The sequence below is a fragment of the Plutella xylostella genome, chromosome 2, assembly GCF_932276165.1.
Source record: "Plutella xylostella chromosome 2, ilPluXylo3.1, whole genome shotgun sequence".
NCBI lineage: Eukaryota > Metazoa > Arthropoda > Insecta > Lepidoptera > Plutellidae > Plutella > Plutella xylostella.
In genome coordinates, this window is record NC_063982.1 from 210,442 (window position 1) to 230,267 (window position 19,826).

Below are 19,826 nucleotides of genomic sequence, written 5' to 3' on the forward strand. Positions count from 1 at the left end.
ACATAGATAGATAGATACTAAATATAAATATCTACACCCAAGACCCGAGTACAAATATCTGTCTTTAAACAAATATCTGTCCCAGCCGGGAATCGAACCCGGGACCCTCGGCATAGCAGTCAGGGCCACTAACCACTACGCCATTCGACCGTCGATAATATTCGATAATATTTTTCAGGTGTGTAACTATTTCGTTATTGTATCCAATCCTTTATCTTAGAATATTCAGACACAAAATAATTAATATGTATAATGCCTTAGTTAGGTAATCGATCATTAATGAAAACTATATTACAAATGTACTTACCCCTCTAAGTACTCCATAGGGATAAAGTTAACTAGCCCCTTCTATGACAGCATTACACCTTCATAAATAATTACTAAAAAACAACCAATTGCCACTCGGACTCGCGCACTAAGGGTTCCATACCATTACCTATTAAATAGTTGTTGTGACCCATAGACTATTCTAAACAACGACGAAGGGTAATCCCTTTCGGCTTTTAAAACATCTGGTAGAGTTTACATTGTAATTATGTAATTTATTTATTGATGATAACGAAACTTTTTTTAAATTTTCAGACCAAAGAGTTACTGTAACGCCCCCCACATCGCATAGCCGCCAAAAGGAATGCACATTCCTGCAGCGTGCATCGCCTCAACCTGAATGATGAAGAATCTTCTAAAACCACGAGCAATGTAAGTTCCAGTGAGAAAAGCACAAAATTACTCCTAAACGGAAAAATCATAATGGGGCATCATGATATTGCCAACTAAAAACATAAATATTTGGTTAAAATCTTTTTATGTGTCAAAATCCTATGATAGTAGACTGGCAGTAAGCTTATTATGGACCAACTGCACTTAAGGAAACCTGTCCGATGTCTTTCCAATTTACATTACTGTCACTTTCTTAAACACAAAATATAAAATAATCTTCACAACTATAATTATTAAGTATATACAGGTATTGAAAAAACGGTACTGTAAGACGAAAATGGGCATCCCTTTCGGCTTTTAAAACATCTGGTAGAGTTTACATTGTAATTATGTAATTTATTTATTGATGATAACGAAGCTTCTTTTCAATTTTCAGACCAAAGAGTTACTGTAACGCCCCCCACATCGCATAGCCGCCAAAAGTGCATTCCTGCGCAGCGTGCATCGCCTCAACCTGAATGATGAAGAATCTTCTAAGGCCACTGACGGACAATGTAAGTTCCAGTGAGAAAAGCACAAAATTCCTCCTGAACGGAAAAATCATAATAGGGCATCATGATATTACCAACTAAAAACATAAATATTTGGTTAAAATCTTTTTATGTGTCAAAATCCTATGATAGTAACTGGCAGTAAGCTTATTATGGACCAACTGCACTTAAGGAAACCTCTCCGATGTCTTTCCAATTTACATTACTGTTACTTTCTTAAACACAAAATATAAAATAATCTTCACAACTATAATTATTAAGTATATACAGGTATTGAAAAAATGGTACTGTAAGACGAAAATACGTAATCATATTAAAACTTGTTAGACCTAATTTATTTTTAGTATTAATCAATGTCATATAGTAAGTTTTTCCTATAAATATAAAATAAAAATCATTCTTCACATTTTCATTACAAGTATCTTCGATTCATTATAATGTACTCAAAGATTTATATTGTGGTACCAAATACCTGAAAAAATACTTCCTAATTGTGCTATTTATATTTGCAATTCTATTAATGCTGATAACCGGTTACACCTAAGTACAGCATAGCTCATTCGTTTTTCCACTGTGGTAGAAACTCGTATAATATTATCAAGTTATTCTCACAGTTAGATAGTTATATTATTTTCCTATTGAATTTGAATTGTAGATTAAAGAATTTATTTTATTTTCAGGTAAACTCATGAAATATCACACCTACAACAAGTTAGAAAAGCATAATGAAGCACAATCCAGAAAAAAGTTAAAATGTCTAATAAATAACTATTTAATGCTCAAAAAAATTGTTTTCATTGTATAAATATATAACTTTTAGCCTAATTATGGATCTACTCAGAGTTGCTCAATCATTCGTTAGCTTATGAAAAGTTATAAAGAACAACAATCTTAAATCCATACCTACTCGAAGAAGAATTACTTTAAAAAACTAATGAATGATTAAGCGACTCGACGTAGAGAAGAAATAGGATAGGGGCAACCTGGTGTTCAGTAAAATTATATACTTATTGTTATAATACAGCATATTATATACAGCTATATCGCAAAAAGGGTATACTAAGCCGAAAGGAAACTTGTTGGTCAGGTGACTTTTTACTACAGGTGTTGCAAAAAGGGTATGTATACTAAGCCGAAAGAGGGTGACTCAGGGGGCTATTCTGAACAACTTTTATTCTACGAGTTTTGGAAATTCACCCAATTAGGCTTACCCTTTAGGGAACAAATAATTTTTTCGTAAATTTTCAAAACTTTTAGAACTAAACTTGTTTAGAATGACCTCCTGAGTCACCCTGAGTTTCGGCTTAGTATATCCTTTTTGCAACACCCCTACATATATATGCAGCTACACATTTACAATCAAACAAAATGATTATCGTAGCAAATATACTTATAAATCCGATAGCTTATGGTAAAGTCTATACCCGTTTTAATACTGAAAAAGTTCATTCCTAATAAATTTTGAAAACGAAATCAGACTGACGATAGGCCCTTATACCACTTTCACTCTGCTTAATGTTCCAATGCATTATGCAACACTCACGTGATACCAATAATCACAATGCAAACTCTTTTTTTATGCAAAACAAAACTTCAAAAAGATTCGCTACGGCATGTTCAAGTCAATACCCATATCACACCAAATCCATACTAAAACCGTAAGTACCACACCTGAAACCAATTATCAGTACCCCTGTCATAACGAAAATCGAACTGAAAACAGTTTCTAAAGCAATACCAAACGCATGAAAGATTTGCTACGGTACGAGGTCAATACCCTGCTGAAACCGAAATTCATCTTGAAAACTGTATCTCACCTGAAACAAAATCATCGTACCCCTTTAATGAAGAAATTCATAGTGAACACAGTTTTTAAGGCATAACAAAACGCAAGAAAGATTTGCTACGGTATATTCACGTCAATATCCAGCTGAAATGGAAATTCTTGAAAATACACTTTTGTACATAGATCAGTTTCTCTACTGTATTTGTGTGAGATAATCCGTAACAGAAACCAATTTTTTTGAGTACAAGTACGGGATGGAGTGGAGGGAAATAGTCCAAATTTTGAATGCGTCTTTAACTTGAACGCCTGAAAGATCCGCTACTTTATTGTAGGTAAAGTATGCCTTATCTTACCAAAATTCATACTGAAATATTTATCTTACCTGAAACTAAATCATCAGGTACCCCTTTAATAAAGAAATTCATAGTGAAAACAGTTTTAACGCCTTACAAAACGCATGAAAGATTTGCTTCAATTTATGTTCAAGTCAATACCTTGCTGAAACCGAAATTCATATTGAAAACTGTATCCCCCCCTGAAACAAAATCATAAGTACCCCTTTTGTAACGAAATTCATACTGAAAACAATTTTTAATCCAAAACAAAACACAACAAAGACTTGCTACGGTTTGTTCAAGTCAATACCCTGCTGAAATCGAAATTCATACTGAAAACTAATCCCACCTGAAATATAATCATCAGTACCCCTTTAATAAAGACATTCATAGTGAAAACAGTTTTTAAGGCGTAAAAAAGCGCAAGGAAGATTTGCTACGATATGTTCAAGTCAATACCCTGCTGAAACCAATATTCATACTGAAAACGTATAACTATCTAAAACAAAATCATCAGTACCCCTTTAATATAGAAATTCATAGTGAAAACAGTTTTGAAGGCATAACAAAACGCAAGAAAGATTTGCTACGGTTTGTTCAAGTCAATACCCTGCTGAAACTGAAATTCATACTGAAAACTGTTTCCCACGTCAAACAAAATCGTCAGTAGCCCATTAATAAAAAAAAATCATAGTGAACACAGTTTTTAAGGCGTAACAAAACGCAAGAAAGATTTGCTACGATATGTTCAAGTCAATACCCTGCTGAAACCGAACCAAAAGCATCAAAGCACCGCGCGGCTGCTTGCAGCCCGCGCCACAACGCGACCTCTAGTTATAATATATAAAGCTGGATTACCACTGACTGACTGACTGACATGATTGTTCTCCCAGAAGGAGCAATTTTTTGATATAATAATATTTTACGGAAATGTACAGGGTGCTCGGGTGAGTAGAGAAAAACCTCGACTTTTTAAAAAAAGTTGTAAAAAAAAAAACTTTTTTTTGTCCCTCTTTTTTGGTGACCATACATTTTTTCATATTTCGAGGGTGTGTTTAGAATGCCTGACAGATTATAAAAAAAATATAAAAAAATAAAAAAACAAAATGGCGGCCGAGTTGCAGTGAAGCAAAGTTTAGGGCGTGTCAGACCCGACTTGAGGTGAATTGATCTCCCGGAAGGGGGGGAGGTGGGGGGATGCTGTTTTTTGTAAACGATGAGGCACATGATGAAATTTAAGGGAAAATTCCAAAAAATGTTTTTTTCTTAATTGCGGGGGGAGGGGAGATTTTTTTATAAAAACGTGTTTTTTCGGGGATTTTCAAAGCGTTTTTTTATTGTGTTGGGGGCATCTGACAGGTTCGACTTGTATGGAGCGGTTGTGCAGTTTGTCAAGTAGAGTTGCCATGTGAAAGAATTTTTCCCATTTTTAGGGTAAATTTCGAGATTTTCCCCAAAAACATGAAAAGTAGAAATGGCCACTTTTGATTTTAAAATTTGATGCAGTTTTGTCGGAAAGACCCGTACTAATGACATTTGACCATTTTTATTACTTTCGACTGGCAACCCTGAGCGATAGGCGAGATTATATTTTTTCGGATTTTTTTACGTCGACCCAACTTGAGGTGAATTGATCTCCCAGAAGGGAGGCAGGTGGGGTGATGATTTTTTTTGTACACGGTCTGATGTATGGTGCAGTTTATGGGAAAATTCCGAAAAGTTGAAAAAACAAAATGGCGGACTGCTTTGGCGGCCATTTTTTAAAAGTGACTTTTTTTCACGATATTTGATTGGTTTTTTCACATGTTTAGAGTGGTTGGGGAGATTTGTCTTGTATTGCGCATTTGTGTAGTTTGTTGGGTAGACTATACCTACTAAATAAAATTTCCCCATTTTTAGGGATAATTTTGAGATTTTCCCCAAAAACCTGAAAAATAGAAATAACCGTTTTGGATTTTTAAAAATGATGCAGTTTAGTCAGAAAGGCTCATACTAATGACATTTGACTATTTTTATCACTTTCGGCTGGCAACCCTGAGAAATACGGGAGATTATATTTTTGAAAAAGTTCGACGTCGATTCAAGTTGAGGTGAATTGATCTCCCAGAAGAGGAGGAGGTGGGGTGATGATTTTCTTTGTACATGGTTGGATATATGGTGAAATTAATAGGAAAATTCCGAAAACTGCAAAAATCAAAATGGCGGATGAAGTGGCAGCCATTTTGTAAAAGAGAAATTTTACATGTTTTAAGGCTATTTCATCTGTATTGAGTGGTCTGGCAGTTTTGACTTGTAGAGCGGTTTTGTGTGTTTCGGTACGCTTAATTTTTCTATGAAATAAAAACTCCCCATTTTTAGGGAAAAAAACAAAATTTTCCTAAAAACATGGGAAATTTTACATAAATATGCAATTTTATCGTTTTGTGATGGTCTGAGGGGATTCGAATGTATGGCGCGTTTGTGTAGTTAAATGCATAGATTTTTAATTAATAATAAAAACTCCCCACTTCTAGGGAAACAATCAAAATTTCCCTAAAAACATGGGATATTTTACATAAATATGCAATTTTATCACTTTGAGATGGTCTGAGGGGTTTCGAATGCAAAGCGTGTTTGTGTAGTTAAATGCATACAATTTTATTTTAAAATAAAAACTCCTTACTTAAAGGGAAAAAAAACAAATTTTCCCTAAAAACGTAGGAAAAATTACCAACATTAGCAATTTCACCCCGTTGAAGTGGTCGGACAGATTTATGGTATATGGCGCATTTGTGTAGATAAATACAAACAATAATTATTTAAAATAAAAACTCCCCACTTGTAGGGAAAAAATCAAAATTTCCCTAAAAACGTAGAAAAAATTACCAACATTAGCAATTTCACCCCTTTGAAGTGGTCAGACAGATTTATGGTATATGGCGCATTTGTGTAGATAAATACAAACAATTATTATGTAAAATAAAAACTCCCCACTTTTAGGGAAAAAATATTTTCCCTAAAAACATACAAAATGTAAGTCAACTTTACCACAGTTTAAGTGCCGAGCGCAGCGAGGCGATAGTCCTTCTACAAGCTATGCCAAAATAAAACCAGCCGAGCGCAGCGAGGCATCCGACAAGTAACCCTGCCATAATGAAAAGAAATCCGAGCGAAGCGAGGCATTGCGTATCATAATTATTAAAATCAATAAAGAAAAACTACGGGAAAGTACCATTTAAGAAGTGGAAAGCCGAGCGAAGCGAGGCAAAACAACCTAAACCATCAATCCAAAACCTAGAGAGCCGAGCGGAGCGAGGCAAATCTACTGAAATCAACATCCGAAAACCCGAAGAGCCGAGCGAAGCGAGGCAAAACAACCGAAACTATCATTCCAAGACTGGAGAGGACCCGAGCGAAGCGAGGCTATACTACTTTAATCACCAACTGCCTGTTAAACTGGAGAGCCGAGCGCAGCGAGGCAAAACAATCCAAACCATCATACCACAAACATTGGAGAGGCGAGCGCAGCGAGACAAAACATTTCAAAACATCTTACCACAACCACTGAAGAGCCGAGCGAAGCGAGGCAATACAGCTTAAGTATAGCCTAACCGTAAAAGAGTAGCCGAGCGAAGCGAGGCAAATCAATGCGAACCACCATACTGCAAACCCTGAAGAGCCGAGCGAAGCGAGGCAACACTACTCAAACCCTCGTCAACACAACTATATGTATAACCTGAGAGCCGATTGTGGCTAAGAAATAACTTGAATGAATAAAAAAGAAAGACAAAGTGTATGTTTGGCCGCGTTTATAGTTCCATACGTGTGCAACCAATTATGAATTAAATTTAAGTAAAGCATAGTTCTATAATGTTAAAAAACGCACTTTATCCTACTTACTTTGTCTTAAACAGTAAACCCACATAAGAAATTAATGGAAAAAAAAAGCCTGTAAATTTCGTTTCTATCAAAAAGTTTCTTTTCAGGACAGAGTAAACTAGGTAATAATCGAGACGCTAGAAAAACGCGCGAATGGAGGTGACTCAGATTTATGAGGTGTTAAAGAACCCAATATTTGTACACAAAACGATGTCGGCTCGCTACTAGGTAAAGTTTAAGAAACCAAAAAATGTGCTTATTTTTTTCATTTTCCATAGAAACTTTGTTGATCACGTGACTTTTTACTATGGGAAAATAATATTTTTTCGCGAATTTCCAAATTCTGATTTCAGATTCGGGCTTAGATATACCATGCTGCACATGTAGGTTTCGGCTTAGTATACCAATTTTGCAACACCCTGTAGATCAGTTTCTCTACCGTATTTGTGTGAGACAATCCGTAATTCATAATGAAAATAGTTTTCACGGCTAATATTAACATTCCTGTGGAGTTTTTTTTTATGTAAAACCAAATTCAAGAAATATCCGTTGTACAATCCGGGCAATGAATAAGTTCCACTCACAAAATGCCGACCCCATACGACCCCAATTTTTACAAAGATTTAATTTAAAATTGGAACTAAATATTACCGTTTTTAGTTGGTAATATCCTGACGCTCTGTTAAATGTACGTGAATGTTGCAGAAGACGGCACTAAGCTAGATTTTTCCGTTTAGCTTTTCTCAGTGGAACCTTTTCATTGCCCGGGAGTGTACAACGGATATTTCTTGAATTTGTAAGTTGTGAGTGTATTATGACAAAGTCAATACCCATCTGTTACCAAATTTCATACTGAAATTGGATTTCAAGGGACAACTAAATCCCATAAAATATTCTATACGTTATAGTCAAGTGAATAACCGTATCTTACCAAAATTCATACTGAAAACCGTGTCCCACCTAAATCAAAATCATCAGTACCCATGTTATAAAGAAAAAATTCATAGTGAACACGGTTTTTAAGGCATAACAAAACGCAAGAAGTATACCTATACCAATACCCTGCTGAAACCGAAATTCATATTGAAAACTGTATCCCCCCCTGAAACAAAATCATCAGTACCCCTTTTATAACGAAATTCATACTGAAAACAGTTTTTAATCCAAAACAAAACACAACAAAGACTTGCTACGTTTTTTTCAAGTCAATACCCTGCTGAAACCGAAATTCATACTAATTAAAACTAATCCCACCTGAAATAAAAATCATCAGTACCCCTTTAATAAAGACATTCAGAGTGAAAACAGTTTTTAAGGCGTAACAAAACGCAAGAAATATTTGCTACGATGTTCAAGTCCCTGCTGAAACCGAACCAAAAGCATCAAAGCCCCGCGCGGCTGCTTGCAGCCCGCGCCACAACGCGACCTCTAGTTATAATATATAAAGCTGGATTACCACTCACTGACTGACTGACATGATTGTTCTCCCAGAAGGAGCAATTTTTTGATATGAAAATGTTTTAGGGAAATGTACAGGGTGCTCGGGTGAGTAGAGAAAAACCTCGACTTTTTTAAAAAAGTTGTAAAAAAAAAAAATTTTTTTTGTTCCTCCGTTTTGGTGACCATACATTTTTTTATATTTTGAGGGTGTGTTAAGAATGCCTGACAGATTATAAAAAAAATATAAAAAAATAAAAAAACAAAATGGCGGCCGAGTTGCCGTGAAGCAAAGTTTAGGGCATGTCAGACCCGACTTGAGGTGAATTGATCTCCCGGAAGGGGGGGAGGTGGGGGGATGGTGTTTTTTGTAAACGGTGGGGCACATGATGAAATTTAGGGGAAAATTCCAAAAAATGTATTTTTTTTTATTGCGGGGGGAGGGGAGATTTTTTTATAAAAACGTGTTTTTTCGGGGATTTTCAAAGCATTTTTTTATTGTGTTCGAGGCATTTGACAGGTTTGACTTGTATGGAGCGGTTGTGTAGTTTGACGAGTAGAGTTGCCATGTGAAAGAATTTTCCCCATTTTTAGGGTAAATTTCGAGATTTTCCCCAAAAACATGAAAAGTAGAAATAGCCACTTTGGATTTTAAAAAATGATGCAGTTTTGTCGGAAAGACCCGTACTAATGACATTTGACCATTTTTATTATTTTCGACTGGCAACCCTGCGCGATAGGCGAGATTATATTTTTTCGGATTTTTTTATGTCGTCCCAACTTGAGGTGAATTGATCTCCCAGAAGGGAGGCAGGTGGGGTGATGATTTTTTTTGGACACGGTCTGATGTATGGTGCAGTTTATGGGAAAATTCCGAAAAGTTGAAAAAACAAAATGGCGGACTGCTTTGGCGGCCATTTTGTAAAAGTGACTTTTTTTCACGATTTTTGATTGGTTGTTTCACATGTTTAGAGTGGTTGGGGAGATTTGTCTTGTATGGCGCATTTGTGTAGTTTGTTGGGTAGACTATACCAGGTAAATAAAATTTCCCCATTTTTAGGGAAAATTTTGAGATTTTCCCCAAAAACCTGAAAAATAGAAATAACCGTTTTGGATTTTAAAAAATGATGCAGTTTAGTCAGAAAGGCTCATACTAATGACATTTGACTATTTTTATCACTTTCGGCTGGCAACCCTGAGAAATACGGGAGATTATATTTTTGAAAAAGTTCGACGTCGATTCAAGTTGAGGTGAATTGATCTCCCAAAAGGGGAGGAGGTGGGGTGATGTTTTTCTTTGTACATGGTTGGATATATGGTGAAATTCATGGGAAAATTGGGAAAACTGCAAAAATCAAAATGGCGGATGAAGTGGCAGCCATTTTGTAAAAGAGAAATTTTACATGTTTTAAGGCTATTTCACCTGTATCGAGTGGTCTGACAGTTTTGACTTGTAGAGCGCGTTTGTGTAGGTGGATGCATTTAGTTTGCTTATGAAATAAAAACTCCCCATTTTTAGGGAAAAAAACAAAATTTCCCTAAAAACATGAGAAATTATACATAAATATGCAATTTTATCGTTTTGTGATGGTCTGAGGAGATTCGAATGTATGGCGCGTTTGTGTAGTCAAATGCATAGATTTTTAATTAATAATAAAAAACTCCCCACTTAAAGAAAAAAAAACAAAATTTCTCTAAAAACATGGGAAAATTTACATAAATATGCAATTTTGTCGTTTTGTGATGGTCTGAGGAGATTCGAATGTATGGCGCGTTTGTGTAGTTAAATGCATAGATTTTTAATTAATAATAAAAACTCCCAACTTATAGGAAAAAAAAACAAAATTTCCCTAAAAACATGGGAAAATTTACATAAATATGCAATTTTATCGTTTTGTGATGGTCTGAGGAGATTCGAATGTATAGCGCGTTTGTGTAGTTAAATGCATTGATTTTTAATTAATAATAAAAACTCCCAACTTATAGGAAAAAAAAACAAAATTTCCCTAAAAACATGGGAAAATTTACATAAATATGCAATTTTATCGTTTTGTGATGGTCTGAGGAGTTTCGAATGTATAGCGCGTTTGTGTAGTTAAATGCATTGATTTTTAATTAATAATAAAAACTCCCAACTTATAGAAAAAAAAAACAAAATTTCCCTTAAAACATGGGAAAATTTACATAAATATGCAATTTTATCGTTTTGTGATGGTCTGAGGAGATTCGAATGTGTAGCGCGTTTGTGTAGTTAAATGCATAATATTTTAATTTAAAATAAAAACTCCCCACTTCAAGGAAAAAAAATCGAAATTTGCCTAAAAACCTAGAAAAAATTACCAACATTAGCAATTTCTACCCTTTGAAGTGGTCTGACATATTTATGGTATTTAGCGCATTGGTGTAGATAAATACAAACAATTATTATTTTAAATAAAAACTCCCCACTTGTAGGGAAAAAAATCGAAATTTCCCTAAAAACCTAGAAAAAATTACCAACATTAGCAATTTCAACCCTTTGAAGTGGTCTGACAGATTTATGGTATATGGCGCTTTGGTGTAGATAAATACAAACAATTATTATTTTAAATAAAATCTCCCTACTTCTAGGGAAAAAAATCGAAATTTACCTAAAAACCTAGAAAAAATTATTAACATTAGCAATTTCAACCCTTTGAAGTGGTCAGACAGGTTTATGGTATATGGCGCATTGGTGTAGATAAATTCAAACAATTATTATTTTAAATAAAAACTCCCCACTTTTAGGGGAAAAAATAATTTCCCTTAAAACATACAAAATGTTAATCAACTTTACCACAGTTTGAGTGCCGAGCGCAGCGAGGCCATAGTCCTTCTACAAGCTATACCTAAATAAAACCAGCCGAGCGCAGCGAGGCATCCGACAAGTAATCCTGCCATAAAAAAATAAATCCGAGCCAAGAATCCTTTCTCAATAAAGAAAAACTACGGGAAAAGTCCCGTTTAAGAAGTGGAAAGCCGAGCAAAGCGAGGCTTAACAACCTAAACCATCAATCCAAAACCTAGAGAGCCGAGCGGAGCGAGGCAAAACTACTGAAACCAACATCCAAAAACCCGAAGAGCCGAGCGAAGCGAGGCTAAAGCACAATAAACAGCAAGTGCCTATGTAACTGCAGAGCCGAGCGAAGCGAGGCAAAACAACCGAGACTACCATTCCGAGACCTGGAAAGGAGCCGAGCGAAGCGAGGCTAAACTACTTTAATCACCAACTGCCTGTTTAACTGGAGGGCCGAGCGCAGCGAGGCAAAACAATCCAAACCACCCTACCACAAACATTGAAGAGCCGAGCGCAGCGAGGCAAAACAATGCGAACCACCATACTTCAAACCCTGGAGAGCCGCGCGAAGCGAGGCAACACTACTTAAACCCTCGTCAACACAACTATATAACCTGAGAGCCGATTGTGGCTAAGAAATAACTTGAATGAATAAAAAAGAAAGACAAAGTGTAAGTTTGGGCGCGTTTATAGTTCCATAAGTATACAACCAAATTACGGATTAAATTTAAGCAAAGATTAGTTCTATAATGTTAAAAAACGCACATTATCCTACTTACTGTATCTTAAACAGCAAACCCACAAAATAAATTAATGAATCAAAAAAAGCCTGTAAATTTCGTTGCTATGAAAAAGTTTCTCTTCAGGACAGAGTTAACTTATTATCGAGAAGCTAGAAAAACGCGCAAATGGAGGTGACTCAGATATTTTATGAGGTCTTAAAGAACCCAATATTTGTACACAAAACTATGTCGACTCGATAACTTAACGAAAGTAAGTAAGAAAAGTATACGAGACCATAAAATGACCATATAGATCAATAATTTCTCTACAGTATTTGTGTGAGACAATCCGTAATTCACAATGAAAATAGTTTTCAAGGCAAATGTTAACATTCCTGTGGAGTTTTTTTTTTTGTGTAAAGAAATATCCATTGTATTATGGCAAAGTCAATACCCATCTGTTACCAAATTTCATACTGAAATCAATTTTCAGCTTCGTTAATGCTTCCCTATCTACGTTATACCTATATTCATAATGAATGAAATTAGATTTCAAGGGAAAATTGAACCCCATAATAATGGTCAAGTGAAAAACCGTATCTTACCAAAATTCATACTGAAAACCGTATCCCACCTAAAACAAAATCATCAGTACCCCTGTTATAAAGAAATTCATAGTGAACACAGTTTTTAAGGCATAACAAAACGCAAGAAGTATTTGCTACGGTATGGTCAAGTCAATACCCTGCTGAAACTGAAATTCATATTAAAAACTGTTTCCCCCCCTGAAACAAAATCATCAGTACCCTTTTTATAACGAAATTCATACTGAAAACCGCTTTTAAGGCATAACAAAACGCAAGAATGATTTGCTACGGTATATTCAAGTCAATACCCTGCTGAAACTGAAAATCATACTGAAAACTGTTTCCCACGTCAAACAAAATCGTCAGTACCCCTTTAATTAAAAAAAATCATAGTGAACACAGTTTTTAAGGCGTAACAAATCTCAAGAAAGATTTGCTACGGTATGTTCAAGTCAATACCCTGCTGAAACCGAACCGAAAGCATCAAAGCACCGCGCGGCTGCTTGCAGCCCGCGCCACAACGCGACCTCTAGTATTATAATAAACATAAACATTTTAAAAACGGCGGTAGCTCAGTCGGATAAGCGCCTGCTTCTCACGTTAGAGGTGCTAGTTCGAATCCCGGCGCTGACATGTACCAATGAGTTCTTTGAATTTAAGAGGAGAGTATACCTTCGCGATTCTAGCGAACAAGGTATTTAGGAAAACATTTGCTATCGCTTGTGCTCTCATGCCCCGGGTACGGGTGCGATAGAGATGCACTGGAGCTCGCGACTGACAATAGATACTTTTCTTGATGAAATTCTGGTTTCGGGAGAAAACGTTTTACACTAACTAAATATTTACTTGATGTCAATCGCTTCAGCATAATATATTCAAATCTGTTCAGTAGGTAGTTTTAATATTAGTTAGGAAGGATGAAAGCAATTAAAAAAAAGACGAACCGTTTCAAAATACCGTTTCACTGCCTGGAACGGACGCACCGTTTCCCAATTCCGGTAAAAGAAGACTCGTCACTAAACCCGTGCCAAGTACGCCACGAGACGACTGGTACTGGCGACGGTAACGTTAAAATACTTGCACTAAGGGCCCCTTGCACCAACATATTAAATCTAGATTTTGTGTTAAATCTCAATTTAGTGTCAAATTTTATATGGATTGACGTTTCTTAAATCGAGATTTGACACTAAATCTAGATTTAATATGTTTCTGCAAGTGGCTCTAAATTGTAGTTCAGACGACGACACTGGCACTTGTTCGCTATCATAACAAATTATATAAACTTTATCTTGTGTATCAATAAAAACGGAAATTGCAAGAAACAAAACAAGTCACGGGAGACCGTTGTAACGCATCCTATCAATATAAACTTTATCTCTATATAGATAAAGACGGGAATTGCAATATTATAAAACCGGTGCCAGACGACACTGCTTTGAAAACAGGTGATCGATACGGAAACACGAGACGAGACTCGTCATCGAAAAATACAGGGACGAGTGGGTCGTGAACTCTATTCATAACAACGTAACGTAGGTAATGCGCGAAAAGCAACGAAAGTCAAAATGTAACAATTAACTTTACTGTTAAAATCACCGTTAACCAGCAGTTATTGCCAACTCTACCACCAACCCGCAGTGGGCTAGCGTGGCCGTGGTGGTAAATGTTCCAAGCTTAGGAAGGTAGTTTAGACCTTGGAGATATGCACAAAAGTTCCACTCGAGAGAGCCAGGTGCTGGTACTTGCTAACATCCCCACAAAGAATAGATACAAAATTAAAATAAGAAATTATAATACTTTTAAATATTTTATGTAAATATTTATTGAAATAAATTTTTTTAAATATTTAAATAAATTTTATATTATATAATAATTTGATTTTTTATTTATTGTTGCATGCATCTAAAGTATTATTGTTGTTAGTTTTTACATTAATTAAGCTAATAAATCTAACTGTTGTGTGAATGTAGTAACTATGCTAAGGCAAAACTGCCTTATTTCACAAGTGACACACCAGATAGTTGCTTTTATTAACTTCAATCTTTAAGCTAACGAATGAAATATGCCAACCTACGCAATACAATATCTATACCTACAGCAAATTTGCAAATTGCAACACCCTGTATATGCAAATTGCAACACCCTGTATATGTGTATGTACAATGAGGATGTGTATTAAAAAGAGATGGCGCTGGCGCTCAGTATGACGTATAGAGTATGACAAAAAAGTCCTCGAGACGGTATAGCTGAACATAAAAGAGTAGATAATAATTGAGGGCGTGGCAATCTAAGAAAGTGGCCACACTATTATAGTATAGAAAACGGACAAAAGTATCACGATACTTTAGCAGAAAAAATCAAAACGAGAAATGTTTCAAATATTTACTAATTATAAAATGCCACTTTTTGGGGAGGTTTATGTTAAGAGAAGAAATTAGTAGGGGAGAGGGGCAGACTTGAATGAATTTCATTAAATCAAATCAACTGTAACTTTTATTTCATTGTGTATTTCATAATGTTTTTTGCACTGAAACACGTGTTGGTTATCCCATTATGTAATTACTATAGGAGAAAAGTGTATCACACATCGATATTTTATTACAGTTTTTTCTTGCTCAGGAAAAAATTCAAATGTGCCCCGGCAATTCTTCTAAAACTGTGTTTACCGATTTTCCTGCAACAAATTATTTAATTGGTCAGAAAAGCAGTGACTTGCAAATTACGAGTATTATATCTGGGGAATTTATACCGACTCTTACACTGAGTTGCAGAAAGGATCTTTAAGTTAATGTCGGCATTAAATGTATTGTTGCCTCAAATACTATATACAAATAAAATAAACTAATTACAACAATAAAAGAAAATAAAACTAACGAGGCTTAGATATTAAGTGAATAAACCGCCCCGAGACATAACTGACGAAAATGTGCCCATGATGCTCGCAGCATTGCCTCGCTGCACAGCCAGGGATATTCTTTGCATCAGGTATGCCCCAGAGCGGTTGTCGTAGCCTCGACTCCTCAAGCGGTGACCGATCGCCCTTACGAAGGCCTTTCCCTGTTCACCCCAGACCCCCGCGGTCTCCAACGCCAACGGGACAAAGATGTAGGTGGCCATCAACTGTCTTGCAGCCGCCTCTGCAGCGGCCCTAGCGGTTACTGCGGTTAGGCCTACGTGGGATGGGGCAAATGTGCAGACGCACGTCGCATCCCATAGCACGGACCGATTGTTGCCTTGCTTTGACAGTATACGGACAGAAAGAGACAGACATAGATTGAATGTCCACATTAGCTTAAAGTCCCTTTCTGCAACTCGGCATTACATATTTTTACAATAGGTACTCTAACACGGAGAGAGCGACACACATAGACACCTACAGCTGTAAAACTTATCGATACCCTTTTTGAGTCGGGGGTTAGTAAAAAAGTATCTAGACCTGATGTTTTAACAACATTAGCATCCAGACCCTGATGTCATGTAACGTTTGACACTAGTATTTTCTAACCTCTATAAGAATAACAAATACACATTGAAAGGCATTCTATTACATCAAAATAGTACTTTTTTACAAGAAATATAAGCAATGTATGTTAATGTTTAGAAATTAAGTACCTACTCACCAGTATAAAACGCTGCTCTTTCATAAACATCGTATATATTGACTAATACTTCTCCAGCCTCATTCTCCGCCAAACATCGTAGGTAAACGCTGTAAATCATCTGTCAATGATCTGTCTAGCTTCGCTGCGAATGGTTTTATTCATTTTCACTTCGTGAACAAACTCAACAATCCACAAAACTCCAAAATTAAGCAAAATTCGATTTGTTTATACAGGAACAGGGCGAGTTTGACATTCAAACCATAGAAACAGACCACAAATCACAAGTTTTTTTTTATTGCCAGGTTTAAATCTGTTTAGTTCCAAAAACATTAATCTCTACTCTTTTGTGTTCAGCTCAAGGACTTTGTATATATAACATAATACAAAGTCCTTGGTTCAGCTATACTCTATTCACAAATATTTATTTTTTCTCTATGGTAGACAAGTAGACAACATAGTGTTTTTTTTCCTCAGTGATGTAGACTACCGCAATCTGGCGAGAATACCTACTCTGTGTAATTTTTGATAAGAACAAGAACAAAGGCGGCTATAACTTTCTCCACAACACCCAAGGTTAGCTGGAAGAGAATGCTGTTAGCCTTAAGTTCGCCTATGTACATATTTAGTATTGTGAAATAAAGTATTTAATAATAAGGCGGGTTCGGGAGTTTTCTGGATCATTTCAGATTTTCTGATTAAGTACCTACTGAAACTTTATCAGTTCTATTGTATTTATCGCTGCCATCTTGTGAATGTCAAGAGTCATTCATTACCATTTCACATGGATGTAATAAGTAGGTACTTAAATACTTCCATGCCATTTCATTACATTCTATTGTTATCATGAAAGGTGTGATAAGAAAGAACACTCGTATGATAAATTGAGAGCGCAAACCACCTGCCTCGGTGGCGCAGTAGGCAGCGCATCTCATAATCTTAAGGTCGTGAGTTCGATCCTCACCCGGGGCATAACTTTTTGGACAAATTAAAACATATCATCAGTTATAATAAGATATTTTATTTACTACATGTTATAACTGATGTGAGGTGATAAGAGAAACAACCGATAACGTTTAGCTCGTGTATTCGACTGAGGTTTCCGCCGCCAGAGGGACGCAGCCGCTCTGTCTTACTTATCACACTACCTACTTATAGATATAACATCCCTCCCACAATAATTAAAAGAACTGCTTATAATTAATCAAATTACGAGTGCGCTTAGGTCGCTGTTGAGGAGCCACATCGGCAGGTTCATCCTCACAGTCAGCCCAGGGCTCGACGCCCTCGGCGCGCGCTGGCGCGGCGCCCGGCTCACACGCCGCCGCTGCCGCTGGTACAGCTGATGATGATGATGACTCAGGGTCAGCGCTTGCCGGGCGAATAGGCATAGAACTACTACTAACAACAGAAGATGGCATAACAAATGCCGGAATAGGAACTTCCTCACTATTAATAACATCTTTAGAAGTACAATTATTCTTATCATCTAATTCCTCCCCCTTATATTTTAATAATTGGTTTACATGTTTTTTCTCGGTACACTGAAGATCATTGATATAAACTATGTATAATGACGAACCAATTTTACTTTTAATAACACCTTTGGTCCATTGAGACTTTTTGTTTTTATACACTTTTACAAGCACTGTCTCATTCACATTGAAATTGACGTCACGCATTCCGTTATAGTTCTCACATTGTAAGGACTGGTTTAATTTAACATTTTTGTTAAGTGCTGAGTCAGTTTCTGAAGACGATGTACCCGGTGTAATGAGATCTAATCTACATCTCAAGTTATGTCCGAATAATATTTCAGAAGGAGACAGGTTGGTTGTGGAATGTTTGGAATTTCGGTATATTAGTAAAAACTCTTGTAATTTTAAGTTTAAATCCCGTAAGTTGGATCCAGATAAAATAATTGATTTAATTGCTTTTTTTATAATTTTAACGTAGCTTTCAGCTTGGCCGTTGCTTTGAGGATTGTAAGCTGGAGATGTTAAATGTGTAATTCCATTTCGATAACAAAATTCCCTGAATTCCGAGGAGACAAAGGATGTACCGTTATCCGAACAAATTGTATTTATCAGACCAAACCTAGCCATTACCTCGCAAAGCTTTTCAATAACAACTCGGTATTATAATTTACAGTAGAAATTTGTAAGCTAAATTTTGCCAAAAAATCTCTTCCTAGCAAGGGTGGGCCACCATCACGCACGATAAAAACATCAATGTCACGGGTTTTACTCTTATATGTAAATGGCAATGTTATTAATCCTAGTGTAACAATATTACTACCATTGTAACTTTGTAAATAAATATTGCTCGGTTTAAGTTGTAAGTGGCCGAAATGTGAATTATATACCTGTTCAGATAAAACCGTTACAGCCGAGCCTGTATCAATCTCGAAACTTAAATTGATTCCATTAACCAACACTGACTCCTTCATAGGTTCTCCTTTACAAGTACGTATGTTATAAATAATTCTCTTACCATCGTCCTCGTTACAACTGGCCGAGCACTCAACAAAATGTTGCCGCACTAGGTTTTTCCCTGGGCACACCCTACGAAGGTGACCCTTAACACCGCACTTTTTACACTTATAACGCGTAAACTTGCATGTAGGAAGCTGATGGCCCTCATAGCCACATGCTGAACAGGTGACAGGGCCTGCCGAGCCGCCACCGCCGTCGCGCGCGGCCTGGGTGCTACCCGGCGCGCGCGCGGCCGCCGTCCTCGGCGCCGCCGCCATCTTGAACACGTGCAGAGGATCTGGAGGCGCCGCCCCTGGAGCCGTCTGCCGCGAGCCCTCGCGCGCACACCTCACGCCTTCAGCCATCGCCAACGCCTTGCTCAGCGTCAGCTCCTCCATCTCCAGCGTGAACAGTTTATCGCGCTCTGGACCAGGTGCCAAGCCCAGTACGAAGCGGTCTCGTATGGCGTCCTCGAACACAGCCTCTCCAAAGGCACAATGAGTCGCTAAGCCACGTACACGCGCCGCCCATTCTGCTAAGGATTCACCCGATGACTGCGTTGCCCCGTGGAATTTTGATCGCTCTGCGAAGCCACACTTCTTCGGTTGAAAGTGGCTATCAAGCAAAGTAATAACACTTGTATATGTAAGTGTTCCAACTTCCTTAGGCAAAGCTAAATCACGGAGAAGTCTGTAGGTTTGCTCCGCCAAACTACTTAGCAAGATGGCGCGTCGCTTATTGCCGGTCTTTTCCTCCAACTCAACATCGTTAGCTAAAAACCACTGTTCTAGCCTATCTTTATAAATTATCCAATCGTGCACTTCATGGTTAAACACAGTTAATGTTCCAACTGATATTTTAGCCATTTTTAACGTTTATTTTGGACCTCGCCGCCACTTGTTATAACTGATGTGAGGTGATAAGAGAAACAACCGATAACGTTTAGCTCGTGTATTCGACTGAGGTTTCCGCCGCCAGAGGGACGCAGCCGCTCTGTCTTAC

General features: G+C 37.0%; 1 protein-coding gene and 1 long non-coding RNA gene across 2 annotated transcripts; one reads left to right on the forward strand and one right to left on the reverse strand.

Moving 5' to 3' along the window:
- The first annotated feature begins 208 nt into the window (after positions 1-208).
- On the forward strand, positions 209-1,999 carry LOC125488741. The gene is made up of 3 exons (XR_007266455.1): positions 209-699; positions 1,097-1,214; positions 1,892-1,999. It is a non-coding gene; the product is annotated as an uncharacterized LOC125488741 (long non-coding RNA).
- A 15,436-nt stretch (positions 2,000-17,435) lies between these two features.
- Positions 17,436-19,783, reverse strand: LOC125491431. The gene is made up of 2 exons (XM_048633416.1): positions 18,844-19,783; positions 17,436-18,059 (listed from the first exon to the last, which is right to left on the reverse strand). Exons 1-2 carry the CDS (start codon positions 19,688-19,690, stop codon positions 18,046-18,048), a joined length of 861 nt encoding a protein of 286 aa, XP_048489373.1. The 5' UTR covers positions 19,691-19,783; the 3' UTR covers positions 17,436-18,045.
- Positions 19,784-19,826: the final 43 nt, after the last annotated feature.

Bases quoted from the DNA above. Each gene is read 5' to 3' on its own strand.
- LOC125491431 (XM_048633416.1), bottom strand. From the start codon at position 19,690: ATGGCTAAAATATCAGTTGGAACATTAACTGTGTTTAACCATGAAGTG.